This window comes from Lissotriton vulgaris, chromosome 11 (genome assembly GCF_964263255.1).
Source record: "Lissotriton vulgaris chromosome 11, aLisVul1.2, whole genome shotgun sequence".
Lineage (NCBI taxonomy): Eukaryota > Metazoa > Chordata > Amphibia > Caudata > Salamandridae > Lissotriton > Lissotriton vulgaris.
Window position 1 is genome coordinate 753005451 of NC_141699.1, and position 19289 is coordinate 753024739.

Below are 19289 nucleotides of genomic sequence, written 5' to 3' on the forward strand. Positions count from 1 at the left end.
CACGGGGAGAATGACTTTAAATTGTCTGTTCTGTTCAGCATAAATCAAACAAAATGCCCTTGCTCAAAAATCTATGTTGGAAAAACGAACCATCAAGTAAATGTCCGGATGACCCAACATAGATCACGTATAAAAAACAAAGTCATGACTGCGCCTATGGTGCAACATTTTATTGAAAAAAATCACGGGGAGAATGACTTTAAATGGTCTGTTCTGTTCAGCATAAATCAAACAAAATGCCCTTGCTCAAAAATCTATGTTGGAAAAACGAACCATCAAGTAAATGTCCGGATGACCCAACATAGATCACGTATAAAAAACAAAGTCATGACTGCGCCTATGGTGCAACATTTTATTGAAAAAAATCACGGGGAGAATGACTTTAAATGGTCTGTTCTGTTCAGCATAAATCAAACAAAATGTCCTACAGATATCGATAAAGTTTTATTGAAAAAAGAAGCGTGCTAATATTAAAATTTAACAGTACCCAAACTGGCTTGAACACACTGTCAGAGGTATCGCGACTATAAGAAGGAACATCGCTCACAATTTGTGAATTATAGCGCGATCAGTGACAGAACCACATTGCCCAGAATGCACCACAAAGCCGGGTTACATATGGGAGGGACCCAAGATGGCCGCCGCGTCCACAAACTGATTTTTGATCCACCGAGCGGAAAAGAAACATAGGTATGCAAGCGTTGCCGCTGAGAACTAGATAGGCGCAATAGATACACCGTTAAAACTAACAGGGTTGTAATTATATGCAGGGAGTCAGAGGCAGAATGGCACCACGCTGACGAAGCGTACTGATTAGAAAGGGACGACAAAGAACGGGCGGTGAAAAAATGCCCACCATAACCGAGAAGAGCGGTTTTACGAAGTACGCCTTACTCTGAGAATGGGAGCAGGGGACACTTCACGTTGGATGCATAACACTAAGGGCATATTCTGATCATTTTTCAGATCGCGCAGAGTAAAAGATTGCAGATAACAAACTGAGCCTTCATACACGCTCGGACACTAAGAGGTAGGTCCAATGAGTGCTTGGGCACCTAGGCACCATGTAACTAGTAGCGACAGAGAGTGACAGATGTATTTTTCCTTGCACTTTTTGGATAATTAAAAAGCGGAATGGATTATTTTGCGCTGATTTAAAAGAAAGTGCACCTGTGAAAGTAGCTAAAAGCTGGACAACAGGTACATTTTGATACTTGGGTGATGTGGAACAACAGGGGAAGGTCTCAGAATAGAGAATTAAAACAAATTCCCTTTTTCTATATATTCCAAACACAAACAAAAGTGACAGAGCCCTGATGAGAATCCGGCAATTGTATGCACAAGGTTCGAAACGCGTCGGCGTAGAGGAAGAATAAAATAACAACATTGATTGTGAATTTGATTAAAGCATTATCTTGAGTTCTATTTAATCTTCCTTCGAGCATGACTTTGTCCTTTATTGGTGTTTATGTTTTAGTTACCACTACTTAAAAGACACCGTGCAAAGATTAACTGTTTGTGGTGAAAAAGTGGTTTAATATAGATGTGGATTGTATATATTGTGTATATATATTTTGCAAAATTGTTTTGTATATATGTCCAAATTTGTGTGAAATGTACAGTGTTTTTCTCATTCATGAAAATTGAAAAATCAAAAATCAAAAAGTAGGAAACTAAAGGGTAAAAATAAAAATACCCAACAAACACAAGACTAGTATTGGTTTGTTGCTCTTAGTGTTGGAGACAAGAGAGAAGTGTGGGGTCGGCAATTTGCGTATATTTTTGAGAAAAATTAGGGTCTAGCTGACTCCACGTCCCAGGACCTTACTCCTTAGTGTAACAAAATACCCATAAACCTGGGCACATGCGGGTATGTGAAAGACTGATTTTTCAAATTTACATTAGGATAATTAGTAAATTAATAAACATTGCATTGGTTACAGAACGGACTCAAATAGTTGTTGTTAAACTACAAACAGATATAGAACAAACTTTAACTTTAATATGTATGTGCTAGCATAAGGAGATAAAATAAACTTTGATCGGTTTTATGGGTAACGTTGAAACTATAATTTCCAATTTACAAACAGAGTAGCCAGATCTAAACCGGATTATAGGAGGAAATTTCAGTTTACAAATTGACAACGAAATTGGATGATGCATTGAATAAAGGTCTGGGAAAATTATAATATTTTGAATGCGCCATTCCCTGCAGTGCATCCTTCGAAAGACTCAAGCTTTATTTGCGACTGGCTGGGAAGAAATGGACTAATAGGTCTAAATGGCTTTTTCTACCAGGATTGCCCAGAAGTAAAAACTTTTTGCTTTGGCTCCAATTATTGCTCCATTAATCAGGTGTTTGTTTCCTACAGTATTTTTTAGTATTTCCAAAGATTACATTTTATGAAACACAAGGGTAATGATAATTGGGTATGACAGAGCACTCACTGTGCTATTGAAGGAAGCACTACTAAAAAGTTTGGGTATTGCTACTAGATATTGCTTTTCCAATTATATTATGAACAAGACTTGACCCAGTTCAACTACACTTACTTGCTAAATTTAAAGCACCCACTGATTTATGTTGCAATTGTTCTCTCTTTACTGCTGCACATTGTAATTGGATGTTGAGGTAATACTGCAGGAGACCAAAAATTATTTTGGGGCCCTGGTAAACAATGCTTTTGATACAAATGCTGTTGCTCCATCATATATGAGAGCTGAAGAAGGATGGGGTATACATGTAAATACATTTATATGGCATAGTTTCCTCAAACATTTCAGAAAATCTGCATTCAAATGATAAAGAAATAATAGACATTCTCTTTGAAATGTATAAAAGAAGACAGTAACATTTTAAATTGAGTAGGTCTGCTGGTCCAGATAACAGCCCAGCAATTATAATAAAATTAAATATGGATTGTTGGGTATATAACTGTAAGTTATTATTTAAGTGGATTGCAAGAACAGGATCTATTACAGAATCTTGAATGGGTTCCATAATAAATCCAATCTTGAAGAAAGGTGACGGTAGGATTCACTCAAATTACAGGCTAAGTAGCCTGCTTGATGTATCTGGAAAGATATTTTCCAAGATCCTGCTAACGCATCTTGAGGAATGAAATATAGATAATAAGTTACTGCCTTTCGGGCAGGCAGGTAGGTTTCCGGGCCGGTCACTCTACAACCGATCAGTGTTCTGCTCTATGGGCAACTATAAAAAAAATCCACAGAGATAAATCAGATGCTGCATTGTTGTTTTGTAGACTTCCACACTGCATTTAATACCATAAATAAAGAGAAATCATGGTACCAATTATCAGCTAGGAATGCCCCATGAGGTGTTTTACCTCTAATTCAGACTTTGCATACAGCTAATTGGGTTCGAGTGAAAATGGATTATTCTGGCCATCTTTCCAAAAAAGTAAATATCTGTAATGGATGATGCCAATTATGTGTTTTGGCACCAGACTTCTTTTTGTTTATATGTGAAGGATCAGCCAACCACAATAAATAGCTCGAAATCTTTTTTGCAAAAATGGGATCAATTCCTATTTTCTGTCTCTTTATGCTAATGATTTTGTTTATTAGCTTATACTCCAAGGAGTCTTCAAAAGATACTTGACCCATTGTTCAGTTATTGAAAAATGTTTACAGTTAAATGAAGAAATAAAACAAAGTATTGATTTTAAGAGAATAGTTTTAAATCACTCCTGTTTTTGTAGCTAATATAAGGGTGGAAGAAGTTCAAACCTGTAAACATTTAGGGTTGCATGTTGCCTCAAACCTAAAGAGGAATGGTCATGAAAATCTAATAAAACTAGAACACTTCTGCAAATGAGCTCCCTGGTTTCATTTTACTTAATCTACAGGGGCTAACCCGTGCACGGCTCCTAAAAGCTTTTTTGCACAAGACCCCACCTATGGCACTTCATGAATCGAAATACTGTGTTTTGAAGAAAAAAATGAGACATTTTTGATCGTGGGGAAAATGAATGCTTACAAAAAATAATAAATCTCCCTAAAGAGACAATGACACAAAGCATCCAATGTGAAATTAATTTATTGCCATGGTCACACTTTCCTGATATACATCTTTAACATTTTTATATAAACTTTTATCAGATGGTAGTCGATCGTAGATCTGCTGGTTTGAAGTCCAATGCAATGAGTTTAGATGGGCTCAGGCTCTTCATAAATATTTTAATCCACTCAAACAATCTTCAGGAAACATTGGATGTTAGGATCCCTCTACATCAAAAAAACGTTTATGTGATGGAGCATGAACTATCTATCTGCGATGATATTGTCTCAAATATCTTACACTGGATTGACCTTGAAAACGTTGGATAACCCTAATACTTTTCCATATCTTTATTACTTATCCAAGCTGTCACTTTGTTGAGAAATTCTAAAAATAATTTGGTTGTAATCCAATTATGGGGGTCCCCGGTTTATTTTTAAGCATTAAGAATGAGGGCAAGATCTACCCCTGTTCTTTCAGTTGTGAAATGCACTATTACTCATGTTTTATTTGATTGGCCATAGTTTTTTTATATTTGCATCGTAATTTTTTTTTAAATCTTGTGAAAATAGAATGTAGAAGATATAATGCTGCCGACGGTCTATCCAACATGCAGTTGTTTTTTAGGTAACTACTCGTTTGGGTAAGAGCTTTGAGGAATTTAGATAGTTATGAACATGAACAGAAATGCTGTGTTAAAATGAATTTTATAAATATGTATTATCTGTTTTATGGATGATTGTTTTAAAAACATATTTGGTGACTAATCTGATCATCCTCGAATTCCTTTCCACATCCTGGAAAAGGTCTTGTGTAGACAGGGCCAACCCCTTAAAGGTAAACAACTGATGCATAATATGAGAGACCTCACCATCAATTTGCTAACTTCAATCACCAAAAATAGACTTCAGCCACCTCCCAACATGACCAACCTTGACAAGCTCTCTGATCAATACAACAACACTGTGTCTAACATTCTTGATAATATTGCACCAAAGCAACTCAAAAGGATTCCAGTCAAACAATCCAAACCTTGGTTTAATGGTGCCCTAAATGATGAGCGGTGCAATCTTAGACTCTCAGAGAGGCTCTGGAGAAACACGCCCTCCACCACAAGTCTCACTCAACTTAAGAAGTGAGAAGTACGTACAACAAACACATCCGCATAGCAAAAACTGACCACTTCAGGGCTCAGCTTGGTGGAGCCAAAAATAGACCTAAAAAGCTCTTTGAAATCATAAAGCAACAAGGTAATCATTCTTCCAACCCGATCTCTACTCCTGTGTCCTTGCTCCCTAGTGGGGACGATTTCACAGCTCACTTCTCAAAAAAAACAAGAACAATTTAGTTGGAGCTACTACCTATCACCCCAACTCAGAGGCCTCCGAACTACTCCGCATTATCAGCCGTGCTGGTGGAACCCTCGAAAATATCCTCACCCTTGGCTGTCCTCTTGGAATTACTTTCTCCTCCCAGATGTCATGGAACTTCTGCATAACATGGTGTCCCTTAAACCGTCCAACCATTTCAGTGATCCTTTATCTGCTAAGTTTTTTTCAAAGCGTTCATTCAGCCATTCTCCCTCTTTGGTCCTGGATCATTCATGAATCCCTCTTACAGGGTAAGATACCTGATTGCCTCAAGGTGGGGCAAGTTACTCCCATTCCTAAGAAGCCCAACGCGGATCTCTTGGACCCTAACAACTTCTGACCTATCACCAGCATCATGACACTAGCTAAATTGCTTGAAAAATGCGTCTACTCGCAGCTATGCAATCACATAGAGAAATATCAACTCCTTGACCCCTATCAGTCAGGTTTCAGAACAGGGCACAGTACTGAAATGGCACTAACTCACATTGTAGATGACACCTTGAGATCCCTTGACCAAAATGTCCCTTGTCTCCTGATACTTCTGGACCTGTCCTCAGCCTTTGATACCATCAAACAAGGAAACCTGATTGCTCTTCTTCAGCACAGGATGGGTCTCTTGGGCTCGGTCCTAAACTGGCTAGCCTCTTTCCTACAAAGCTGCACACAAAGGATTAAAGTTACCAATTCTCTTGCATCCAGTACCCCTGTCATGATCGGAGTCCCTTAAGGATCTGCGCTCTCACCCGCTCTCTTCACCCTTTTTTTGGAACCACTTACTGTCATTCTGAACCTTGCTAACATTCAGTACCACATGTATGCGGATGGCACACAACTGTACTTGAAGATCTCCTCTCATGAGGACATATAAATGCTAAATGCTGCACTTGCACAAACCCAACAATGGTTAGCTCAGAACCATCTTCTGTTAAATACTCATAAAACGGAATTTCTTCTGATTGCTGCCCCCCCCTTCCTGCCATCACTCCTCTGCACCTACCCTGGACTGGCTTAAACAACTCACAGCTCTTAACTGCACCCCTCATATGGTTGACTCTGCTAAATCCTTAGGAATCACCTTCGACATACACCTAAACATGCAAGCGCACATCAGTGAAGCTATTGGGGGAGCCAACTTTCACCTTAATACCCTTAAGAAAATCAAGCCTCACCCCCCCCCCCCCCTCCCCCAGAGACATCAGGCCGGCGGTTCAATCCCTGGTGATCTCTAGACTGGAATATGGTCTGGTGACCCTTGTGAGAAGTTAGCCTGGCATATGATGTCCACTAGTTCTAGTGGGCACCTTGCACCAGTCTACTCGATCCTTATTGATGGTGGTTGTAAAGTCAACCTTATAGAAAGCTATCCTAATGGTAGCATGGACCAGCAGTCAATAGGCTAAGACTTCAGAGAGCATGTGAAGCTAGTTGTTTTACCAATTATAATCCCTTGAATACCAAATGAAAGGACACCACACAAGGTATATATCAAATATATATGTATTTATTCTAAACACAACCCCTCTGCACTCTTTATGAGGTCAGGGGTAAAAGCACAATACAAGTTACTCAATTAGCGTATGATAAGTTGCACAATATACAGTAATGCCCTAGGGGCCTCACAAACCATACACTAAAATAGTGGTATAAGAACCATGTTTGGGATAGAAAGTAGGCCAGGGCCTAGGGAATCTCTGGAGATGCTCGGATCAACCAAAGGTTAGGAAGTAGGAGGCCCACGGGAGACGTGTGCAGTGTCTAAACACAGTCCCAAGGTACCATTGACTTTCTATGGGAAACAAAGAAGTTATAAAGTTACTGTTTAAGGGCACTTTGGATGGACTGTGACAAAACCCCTTTAGACTAGGACACTTCGAGAGTCAAGACCGACAGGAGCACCGGACTACTTGTGTTACCTCACCCAGGGAAGCCGGGTGCATAGGTGCCTTTAGTGTCGGGTTTCGTCATGGTTTTCTATGGAGATCTGCAAAGAAGTGCTGCAGGCGACCAGAGGAAAAGTGTCTGGGTGGATACAAGGGTGAATCGGAGATCTGAAGAACCTGAAAGCAGAGGGGACAGAGTCTGGGTCACTAGCCAGTGACCAGGAAGGTACCAGGAAGGAACCAGGCGATGTCTGGAGCTTTAAGGTGAAGAAGGTGAGTTTGTCTCCTCAGCCACGAGGTCCAGGAGGCATCGACGATGACCAGGCGCTGGATTCGAGCTGTCCCACAAAGGATCTAGTTGACTGCGGTGTCGGTATCCGGATTGGACCCAACAAGCCTTGGCAAATGCAACCCACGCAGGATTTCAAGATTGGGTCTGTTGCAGACCAGCAAGGTCTGTGGCGCTTCTCCTTCGGAGGGAAGCTGGAGCAAGCCTGGAGCAACCAGGAAAGCAAGTTTGTTTTAAAGAAAGGTCTTCAGAGGGCTCACTAGCCAACGGGCAAGGAACCGGGAAGATGCGTCGAACACAAATGCAAAAGTGGGGCCCACGAGACACTCGCGGAGTGTGGGGGCCTGTGCTTCGGTGCAAATGGTGCTCGGGCTGGGGCTTCTCGTACCCTAATGCACAACTGCAAGGGTACCTCAGGAGTCGAGCAGTTAGCAAAATGCAGGATGTCCAGGGTGTCCGGTCCCACGTCTCTCGTGTCCGCCACGGGTCTTAGCTTTGCTGTGCATGTGGGTCAGAGTCAGAAAAGTCTGGAATTCCAGTTTCTTGTCGCAGATTCTTCGGGATCCGGTAGAGGCCTTGAAAATGTAGACCGGCAAAGTTGCTTATGGTGCCTGTTTGCACAGGGTAATCACTCCTTGACCACAAGGGAGATGTCTTCCGTCTTCCAGTCGAAATGGAATGTCGAAGGTCCAGGGTAATCTGAAGTCCTGGGGAGATAGCTCCTATACTTATACCAAGTTAAGGGGTGGGATTACCTGGGAGGTCCCTCCTATGGGTGGACCTGAGAAGGGGGTGGTTACACCCCTTTCCCTTTGTCCAGTTTCACGCCAGAGCGGGACTAGAGTGCCCCAGCAACTGGTTTGAACAGGGCTATGCATGGAGCACCTTGTGTGCCCCAGGCAGTGTCTGGAAAAGCATTTCTGAATGCAGCCCTCCCTGCCCCAATACACTACAGCCTGTCTGGGGATGTGCTGGCACCTCCCTTGACAGGAAACCTATTGTCCAGGCCTCCCCTGCCGGAGTTTCGTCCAGCAGCAGGAGGTCAGACTTGTGTCTGTGGCAGCAGCATCCATTTTGTGATGCTGAGGCTCTGTTTAACTTTAACCGGGTTTACCAGTAACTACATGTCTTCTCCCTCTAGAAGGGTGGAATGCTACCCCCGCCGCCAGGACTGGTGGGGGAGGGGGGGGGGGTTAGTATTCCAAAGTGTTTGACACCTTACACGACATGTTGCGATAAAGCCAAACCAAAGTTAGCATTAACCGCGAGGATTATAATGCACTTAAGAGTATATGGTATGGCTATATCATAGAACAGCTATAAGGAGAGGGTTCCGAAAGCTGCAGAGGGGCTCAGCTCATGCTAGGGCACCCTCTCACATAAAACCAAGCACTCTGCCTCCAGGATTGTCGAGGCCTACCATAGGAGTGGCTTATAGGCTACTATGTGTCTATATATAAGGTAGATATAGGTATACTATATCTAAGTAAGGGGTGATTACACCACCTTACCCAGGCTGTGTGAACAGACCTGTGGTGTCAGTTTGGAGGGCCAGCCAGGGGTGGCATAATACATGCTGCAGCCCCTGGTAGGCCTTGGATGCACAAATGCCCTGGGTACCTATGGTACACTATACAGGGGGTCAAGAGGTGACCCAATACCCAATCTGGTGTGTACCTAAAGTACATGGTATCAATTTAGAGAGAGAACAGCTAGGCTGTGGTCCTGATTAGCAGGGCCACAGCCAGTCGAAAGTCGAAAAACCAGAAAATCACAGAAAAAAGTGGGGGTGACCATACGAAGCAGACCCTACTCTCCTACAACCCTTGCTTGACTTCTCAAAGCTTGCTTGACCCCATTCAGGGCCACCCTGAACGCATTGGCCAGACTCATTACGGGTTCTAGAAAGCATGACCACATCTCCCCGACCTTCTGCAACTAAATTGCCTATCTATCGAAGCCAGGATCCGCTTCAAGATAGCCTGCTTGACCCATGAAGCCATACATTACAACATCCCGATCTACAAGACAAATAAGCTTGAACTTTCGGGATCAGGCCGGAGCCTAAGAAGTACATCCACCCTACTCTTGAAACCGCCCAGATTCCAAAAGAAAAGATCTTACAATCGTGCTTTCACCGGTCTTGCTCCAAGAATCTGGAATGCCCTTCCTCCTGAGATCAGGTCCAATCCTTCCATTGGATCTTTCAAGAAACGTGTCAAACGGATATTATTGATCAAACTTTAACAGCATTTTTAACAGCATCGACTTGTTCTCATGCTCATGCTCTGTCAAAATGTTGATTCTTTTTGTACTACTTTGGTATGATTTATTGTAAGCTTGTCTGTTTAACTGTTATCATGCTCAGGACACTTCTGTTACTGTTCTGGTCGAACCAACCCCCCAAACCGGATCTGGTTCCCCCCTTTGTTTTTAACCTCTCACTCTGTCCCATTGTGTTTTGGTTACCCATGTTTTTGCCAAATCTGTAAAGGGCACTGATTCATTATATTCTTTTTCTTACTAACAGTAGATGCAATGGCCACATATGGCACTGTCAGAGAACAGGAGCGGTCAATATTGGCTTCAAGGCATACAGAAGACAAATCTATGACCTGGGACCCTTATTAATAACTACATAGAAACTGTCTGGTACTTGATTGTAAATGATCCGAAAGATGTACTAGTTGAAACCTATTCAGAATACTTTCTCTACAAGTTGTTTCGTCAAATATGTACGAAATAAAAGACAGTTCCACAATATGGAATCGGTAGTGAGGAATGTCTAATGTTGAACAAAATCTCTGTGCATAAATATCAACCGTTTCTCTTTAATGTGGGTTAGCCTCCGTCCTGACACCCTCTCTTTTCTCCCTGTGTGTCCCTCTTCTCTTTCTTAGTGCGTGGAAGGGTATACCTCTCCTCTTTTCCCTTCACCTCTCTACAACCTTTTTTTTTTAAATACCCAAGTTGATTACTTGTGCTTTTTCCCTCCTATGCGATTTTTCGCTAACAAGTCTCTTTCACTTGCATACTTGCACTCAAGCACGCCTTTCCCTGCCAATACCATGGACCTCTACCCTAGCGTATCTATATGCCAATGGCTATACCCACAGTCCTCTGCCCCTTCATATATACTAGTACTCTACCGGCTACCTCTACTCTTCTGTCATCCATAGACTCCTTCATGCCCTCTCTAAGTTGCACTTACCCGGTGCACTTCTCCGTTGCCTTTTAACCCATGTACTTCCCTCTCACCTGCTCCACATTGCCCTGTTTCTTCGCCTCCTCACTTGCGTCCTCCTCCCCAAACCGCCGCCCATTGATTGATCACCTGTGTGCTTCTCTCTCTTAGCCGTCCCACATTGCTCTCTCAGCCGTTGCTTCACATCGTCCCACGCGGTCCCCAAGGTTGCTTTTGCCCCCTACTTTCGCCTCACCAGCTTTCGCACAGTTTGTCTTTTTAGTTACAAATGCAACTCGGATCGGTAACTAAGTGGGGAAAAAGCCTTCCACATGTTGTGAGCGCGGATGCACGGGGTGAGCACCTACAAAATTATGTGGGCAGCCATGACAAAGGCTTTAAAAAAACAAAAATATATACTGTAGTCATGATACATAGCATCGAGGATGCCGGGCAGCCTGACTAAAAACAGTCCCAAAGATGTGACCTACTGGCTTTACCAATGCTTGTTTTGTGTTTTCTTCCATTCGCCCATTGCTATAACTAGACGTTCAGCGCTACGTCTTTTAATCTGGAAGCTTCAACACCTTCCAATGATGTGGTATTAAATCTGGTACTAGTACTCTGAGGAACCAGCATGTGCAAATGAATGTGTGATCTCATCTCTTAAATCTTCTCTGATCAATACCCTAGTTGCAAAATATTTCAGCGGCCTATCTACTACATACATTATATTGATTAGCAGTGCGAGTGAGAGCAAACACGGAGAAGAAAGTGGAATGTCCTTACACAGGAACATATACCAAAGGGTTCTCTATATGGGAAACACAACGCTTAAATTTAACTGAGACACCAGCCCCTTTCTGTCACTACCAAATGTGAAGGTGGACCGGTGAGCACTTACCGACTAAGTTGATAGGTTTCCTGTAAGGCAATAGACCAAAACTGTACTGAAATATTCCTCTAGCATGAAACAAGGGCATTGAAAAGCCCATTATCTGCTGCATCTTCTCCTGAACAGTCCGGAGTAGAGATCCTTTCGGATTTGGAACCTGCTGGAAGAGTTCATTTTCTCCAAAAGAAAACACTGGGACCAGGTGAGCTCTGTAAATCAAAAGTACATGTAATCAGATGACAAACAAAACGTCAAAGAATTAAAAAGGAAAACAAACACAAGAATTGGCAAAGCCAAAAGATCTCACTTTTACAAAGTGGAAAGTGAATGCCTCTACATTGGCTTTTCTTGATTAATGCGTGCTGCAGGAGATCCCTCAATCCAGACCTTATATGCCCCTATAAAACTGAATCTTCTGGGTGTACTACACCGGTTTGGAATTGGAGGGGCTAAGGAAGAGGAAACGAGGACAACTGAGCGTGCCATGATGGGTTAACTGGATCTAATAGCAAATGTGATGTAGTAATTGGGCAGAACTTAAATGAGTCACAATGAACAAACGGGGTACAGTAGAAATCAATCATATCATTTGTAAAGTGCACTACTCACCCGTGAGGGTCTCAAGGCGCTGGGCCGGGGAATGGTGCTACTGCTCGAAAAGCCAGGTCTTGAGGAGTTTTCTGAAGGTCAGCAGGTCTTGGGTCTGCCAAAGGTGGATGGGGAGGGTGTTCCAGGTCTTGGTGGCGAGGTGGGAGAACGATTTCTTGCCGGAGGTTGCTCTTCCGAAGCGGAGGACTGTGGCGAGGGGGAGGTCGGCGGACCGGAGCTGGCGGGTGGGGGTATAGAAGCTGAGTCGTCTGTTGAGGTACTTTGGTCCGGTGTTGTGGAGTGCCTTGTGTGCGTGGGTGAAGAGCTTGAAGGTTATCCTCTTGTTGACTGGGAGCCAGTGCAGGTCTCTCAGGTGGGGTGTGATGTGGCTGCGGCGAGGGATGTCGAGGATCAGGCGTGCAGAGGCGTTCTGGATGCGTCGGAGCCATCTCAGGAGTTTGGTTGAGGCTCCTGCGTAGAGGGCGTTTCCGTAGCCCAACCTGCTGCTGACAAGGGCCTGGGTGACTGTTCTTCTCGTTTCAGTGGGGATCCACTTGTATATCCTGTGGAGCATGCAGGGTGTTGAAGCAGGAGGAGGAGGAGACGGCGTTGACCTGTTTAGTCATGGAGAGGTTGGAGTCGAGGATGACCCCTAGGTTGCATGCATGGTCGGTGGGTGTTTGAGCGGTTCCCAGTGCCGTCGGCCACCAGGAGTCATCCCAGGCCGAAGGGGTGGATCCGAGGATGAGGACCTCCGTCTTGTCCAAGTTCAGCTTCAGTCGGCTGTTCCTCATCCATTCAGCGATGGCCTTCATTCCTTCGTGAAGGTTGGTTTTGGTGGTGTTTGGGTCCTTGGTGAGGGAGATCATCGGCGTAGGAGATGATGTTGAAGTTGTGCCAACGGGCGACGTGGACGAGCAGTGCCATGTAGATGTTAAACAGAGTTGGTCTGAGGGATGAGCCCTGGGGTATGCCGCAGATGATCTCGGAGGCTTCGGAGCGGAAGGGGGGGCGACACTCTGTGTTCTGCCGGAGAGGAAGGAGATGGTCCAGTCCAGGGCCTTCTCTTGGATCCCGGAATTGTGGAGCCGTGTTCGTAGTGTGTGGTGGCAGACCGTGTCGAAGGCGGCTGACAGGTCCAGGAGGATGAGGGCCTCCGTTTCTCCAATGTCCAGCAGGGACTTGATGTCATCGGTGGCGGTGATGAGGGCAGTCTCGGTGCTGTGGTTGCTGCGGAACCCGGACTGGGAAGTGTCCAGGATGTTGTTCTCCTCGAGGTAGCAGGTCAGTTGTTCATTGACGGTCTTCTCAATGACCTTTGCCGAACACGGGAGCAGGGTGATGGACTGGAAGTTCGTGAGGTCCTTGAGGTCTGCCTTGGGTTTCTTGAGTAAGGTGTTGATCTCGGCATGCTTCCAGCTCTCCGGTCTCGAAAGAGGTGTTGATTACTTTCCGGAGATGGGTGCGATGGATGGGTTGGCTTTGTTGATGATGTGGTGTGGGCATGGGTCTGACGGAGATCTGGAGTGGATGGTGTTCATGATCAGTGTTCATAATCTTGATGGTGTCGTCGTCGTTGATGTTGGTCTAGGAGAGCAGGCGGTAGGTGCGGATGGTGGTCGTGGGGGCGGAGGTCTAAGTGGTTGTCGTGGCGGTCGTGGCATTGAAGCGGTCATGGATGTTTGCTATCTTGCGGTGGAAGAAAGTGGCCAGCGAGTCACACAGGTCTTGCGAGGTTGGGACGTCATTGGTGTTGGAGCTGGGGTTGGAGAGTTCCTTCACGATGTTAGCAGAGCTCTTTGCTGTTGTGCGCGTTGTTGTCTAGGCGGTCTTTGAAGGAGACCCTTTTGGCGGATCTGACGAGGTGATGTTGTCTGCGGGTAGCATTCTTGTGAGCTGCATGGCTGTCCGGTGTTGGTTCACGGAGCCAGATCTTGTCCAGATTTTGGCAGGTTTGCTTGGATGCCAGGTCTTCAGTGAACCAGCTAGCTTTTTTGGTGGTGTGACTGTTGGAGGGTTTCTTGATCGGGGCGAGGGTGTTGGCGCAGTCATTGATCCACAGTCTGAGGTTGCGGGCGGCGTTGTCGGGGTCGGTGAGGTCAGCCGGTGGGCTCTGGGCGAGGGTGGTGGTTAGCTGGTCTTCGGTGACTTTGCTCCAACAGCGGCGAGGCATCTGTTGGGTGCGGTGGTGCGTGGCGGATTTCTTGACGGTGAAGTGAATGCAGCGATGGTCGGTCCAGTGGAGTTCGGCGGTGTGGTTAAAGGAGATGTAAGGGCTTGCGGAGAATATGGGGTCAAGCGTGTGACTGGCAGAGTGGGTGGGTGTTGTGACGAGCTGTCTGAGTCCGAGGTTGGCTAGGTTGTCGATCATGGTGGTGGAATTGGTAACGTTATTGTTCTCGAGGTGGAAGTTCAGGTCCCCGAGGAGGATGTAGTCCGTGGAAGCGAGGGCGTGTGTGCTGACAAAGTCGGCGATGGAGTTGCTGAACTGTGGTTGGAGTCCAGGGGGTCTGTAGATGAGGGTACCTCTGAGGGTGGTGTTGGGGTCAGTGTGGATCTGAAAGTGCAGGTGTTCGGCGGTGCTGAGGGTGTCGCCGGTGTTGGATGAGACTCAGAGTGTTCCTGTGGACGATGGCGATTCCTCCTCCTGCTCCGTTGGTGCGGTCCCTGTGGGTGATCTTGTAGCCTTCTGGGACGGCTATGGCTATGTCGGGTGCCAAGGTGGGGTTCAGCCAGGTCTCCGTCAGGAAGGCGACATCTGGGGAGGTTGAGTCCCAGAGTTCAACGGCGTGTTTGCGGGCAGAGCGGGTGTTGAGAAGGATGAAATCTGAGGTGCTTGGGTTCTTTCCTGGTCGGCGGCATGGTGAGGTGGATGCTTGTGAAGCTGCAGTTCTAGCAGGAGAAAGCTCTGTGGGTGTGCTTCGGGCGGCCAGGAAGCAGGTGTGTGATCGTCTGGTGTTGAGTACGTGGAGGGTTCTGGCATCATAGCGTTGTCGGGCGTCGTGGCGTTCTCGGAATCCAGGGGTCCAGTCGCTGGGTGCGGTCCTGGCGCGGACGGGGGCAGACGGGTTTGCCTTAGGCGCGCCTTCGGCAGCTTAATGTACTAAGTAGCATAATATAATCTGGGCAGTGGTGTGCAGATGGATACAAAGGAAACTAACCACAACATGGTAAGTGAGCATAAAAGATGCACAGAATCTTAACTGAGGATAAGGGCATCTAGTCTTCTGAATATTTAAAGTAGGCTGGGATTGTGCTAACTGGATGTAATGGTATAGATGGTAATCAGGATGTGAAACTCTTCCTGGAGAGTGGGACTGAACTGGTAACAGTATATTCAACAGTTACATAGTGTGCTAACTGGGGTTTAATGCAAACTGCTGATCACAAGTTAGTGGGCATAAAGTTAACTGATCAACACATAACGGCAATAGCACTGGTTGCACAAGGCAACGACAAGTGGTAAAGAGAGACATAGTCTAGCCAATTTAACATCAATATCATAAATAGGCAGCTGGAAACTATCAACTGTGTTCACAACATTCTAATTTAGTAAAACAAAAATGACTTACATCAATACCCAATTTCAGGGAAGTCACTTCGCTATCACGCTTGCCATGTCCAAAAACCATAACCTCCCTCCCGGCTTCAATCCTTCATTTCTTGTCACTGGCTCTGAATATACATCCGTGAGTGTGAGTTTGATGCATATGTCAAAGAATTTGCTATTCTTCAAAATATTCAATCAGGTACTAGTACAATCATTCATTCTTTCATCAGTTCTTGAATGAATTAATCAAAGAAATGAAAGAATGATTGAGTTCTTCATAAAAATATGAAAGAATGACTAATGGATAGGCTTGCTTAGTGCACCCCTTAACTTAATTGCCTCAATTCGTATATTGGGCTTGAAGGGTAGGTGCATAGAGAAATCTGGGGATGGCAGGATGTTTGACTGTTTGTCACTGTTATGTTAATGGGTTTAACATCAAACACACAAAAAGTGATAGGAAAAATGCTTGCAATAAATCTAACCACTGGCAATTGCTTGGAACAGCATTCCATCCCATTACTATTTTGCCCACCATGCCATCTCAGTTTGAACCCAGCTATATGCAAATCAATCTTGACCGAGCTCGAATAGAACAGTCCAACCTGAACTGCCAGCTCCAGTTCTCCCTCAACCGGAACAGAAGCAACTCCAGATCGGTTTCTCCCTGATTGAAGCCCATCAGTCAGGTGCAGCTTGGTTCCAGTAGCACCGCGAACATGGGATTGACATCTGGGCATACCGAAGGCCACTTAGGGCAGTACACGAAACACACAAAAGGTGATGGGAGAAATGCTTGCAATTAGTGTAACCACCGACAATCACTCTGGTTTGTAAGAGGAGCTGGCCTGGCAGTTTGGGCTGGACTGTTCCAATTGTCAATAGCCAAAACTGTGCAGTATATGTGCTTACGAGAGAGAAAGATCTATAGCAAATTCTTTTGCATCTTCAACTTGGACTACTGTGCTGTCCCCAAAAATCAAAATGGGTTAGAAAATCTTTCTTAACCTCCAAGTGTATTATTAGGTTTTGCAAAATATTCCCTCAATATTCCAAAAACAGTTTTGGTCTTGGTTCCTAAGAGCCATACCTCATCCACTTTTATGGGCTTTGAGAATTTTCTTTTTTATAGTTCTGAGGTAATAAGTCAACAAAATAAATATCTTTGAAAGAAATGTAATGTAATAGCATGGTACACGCTAGTGTATAAACTAGCAAATCTCAAAAGTTAATACCTCTACTATCAGAAAGGTTGCCAGGTGACTCCATGTCACCATGGACACTATCATGAAACCTCTTTATCACCAAAGATTTGCATAAAATGTGAGGTCATGATGCATTAACGCATGTCTGCCACATCTATGGGCTTTGGGAATTTGGTCACGTGTCCACATGGCTCTGGGATTTCTCCTTGGAACCCTGTTGGTTTGGCAGAGAAGTTTGATAGTTTGATGTGCTCGTTACCAATACTATATTCATAGGTGGGTGTGCAAGAGGACTTTGCCATCGCACTTGTACTACAAGGTGTAATGGTTGTACAAGGCCTGTCGGATGGTTTAGTGCCGCTTTGTGTGGTACGAGTGTGTGTGATAATGTTTTTCTAGCATTTCCCAATGGGGCTGTTGGAGCAACAAACTATAAGATGAAAAATAGTTTAACATTCAAGGAACACATTTATGATGTTTGAATAAATTGGTAATGCTAATGTAAATCTAAGCACTTTTTACATTTTAGAGAATATAATATTTATATACACAAAAGAAGGGTCCCCGAAGAACACAATACATGGATTTGTATAAATAATAATTTTGCGGCCAAGCCTTTTGCTAACTTTTCAAGAAGGATCACTCAGATACTATCTTTGTGCTTTCAAAAGCTTGATTAACGCTGTTTTGATATAAGGGCATCCCTTCAGCAGTCTTCCTCATGCCTATTGTACCGCTGGAATCCAGTTGTTCCACGTCAGGGTACGAAAACACAATACGCCACGCAGCCGTATGTCACAACTAGAATGCATCTTCTATATACCTTTGCGGTGCCATCACTAGCATCAGAGGCAACTTACCAATACATTTTAAGGCCAAAAAAGGAAAAGGGAATTGTACATGGCGACTGCTGAGCACTACTACCTTTTCTTATCAGTCACATTATGCACCCAGACTCTAAGCATTTTTAAGTTTAAATCAGATTTAAGCAACATAAACCCTTTGATAACTAAACAAGCCAATTTGTAAAAAGTAGAGGTAAAGTCAGTAGCAATTTATTCTGGAATGAAGGTTTTAGAGAAGAACCCGGATTATTAGCCAGGAAACCTTACCAAGGCTGTTAAATACTAGCAGACAGCTTCTGACAACATTACCTGTCATTTGGCGTAAACATTTGATCTCATTTAACGTTAGCTGTATGTTGAAAACCATCTTACAAAATAACCTGCCCCAGAACTCCGAGCCCAATATAGTGAGAGAGTTGTAACAGGAAGCCACTAACACTGCCCAAATCAAGTCGATTTTCCACTTGTTTTATTTTCACTAACACTTCTTTACACTGCACGAAAACGTGGTTGCAGCTGCATTTGGAACACTTTTCATCAGTCATAGAAAACCAAACAATTATTGTAGAATTTAGACAAGACAAATTGCCAGCAGAGAAGCAAACTGATCAATCAAAAGGTGAGCCTGTGAGCTTTTCAGCTGCTAAGCAATAACATGATTCTATGGTGATAAACTAGGTTAAAATAACAGTACAGCGTTCACCAGTGGCCAAAGTGCAGCATTGAAACATCACCTAAGTATCCAGTGATAAGAAGAATGGATCACCACTTACCTCTAAAGCTTTAACCATCATTAAGCCAACAAAACAACAAAATAACAAAACAACGTGGGACCGGCAACATCTAATGCAGACGAGAGGCGCAAACTGAGTGGTCGGCCTAATCTGATCCCAAGACCCGAAGGACTCTTGACCGACATTGAGTCGATTTCATGCAAGAGTCCTGATGTTCACTCTTTAATCTGGTTACCACATATCCTCTGCTGCACGAATTATACCAATAGTATAGTCTTCAGGGCCCAAGCACAAACTTCTCAAACAAATCTGAAAAGTAGAAGTGCACACAGTTCCCACCATCTCCAGGAGGGGGCAGCCTTTGGCGGGACCAGTGTTGGCTCAACTCTCCCACAGATGGAAGGTTAAGCCTTGGGAATTTCTTCAAGGCAGCACTGAGTGGCGCCAGCTGCAAAATAGGTGGGCGCTAGCCCTCATTTCCATATGAAGGTCAGAGGGTGTGATATTTGTAAGAAAAAAAGAAGTGGAATACTCTAGGTTTGAGGCCAATGCGTTAAGGATACCTGGAACATTATGGCTACTGATTCACAAAGCTTCTATATGGTACAAAACGGGGGACAAAATCTTTCAAATAGAATGAAAACTTACAGCTTGATTCAAGCAGATGGCTTCTGCTGTAGCACCTAAATATCTTTGAACCGGCTTCATAGTGTAAATTCTTT

At 44.3% G+C, this 19289-nt stretch overlaps 1 protein-coding gene across 1 annotated transcript in view; it reads right to left on the reverse strand.

Moving 5' to 3' along the window:
- The window catches only part of LOC147683457 (2-acylglycerol O-acyltransferase 1-like), a 377371-nt gene that overhangs the window by 43085 nt on the left and 314997 nt on the right, over positions 1–19289 (reverse strand). The window contains exon 5 of the mRNA XM_086943876.1: positions 11655–11854. Coding sequence (XP_086800002.1) covers positions 11655–11854 — 200 coding nt within the window. The remainder of the gene's footprint in view (positions 1–11654; positions 11855–19289) is intronic.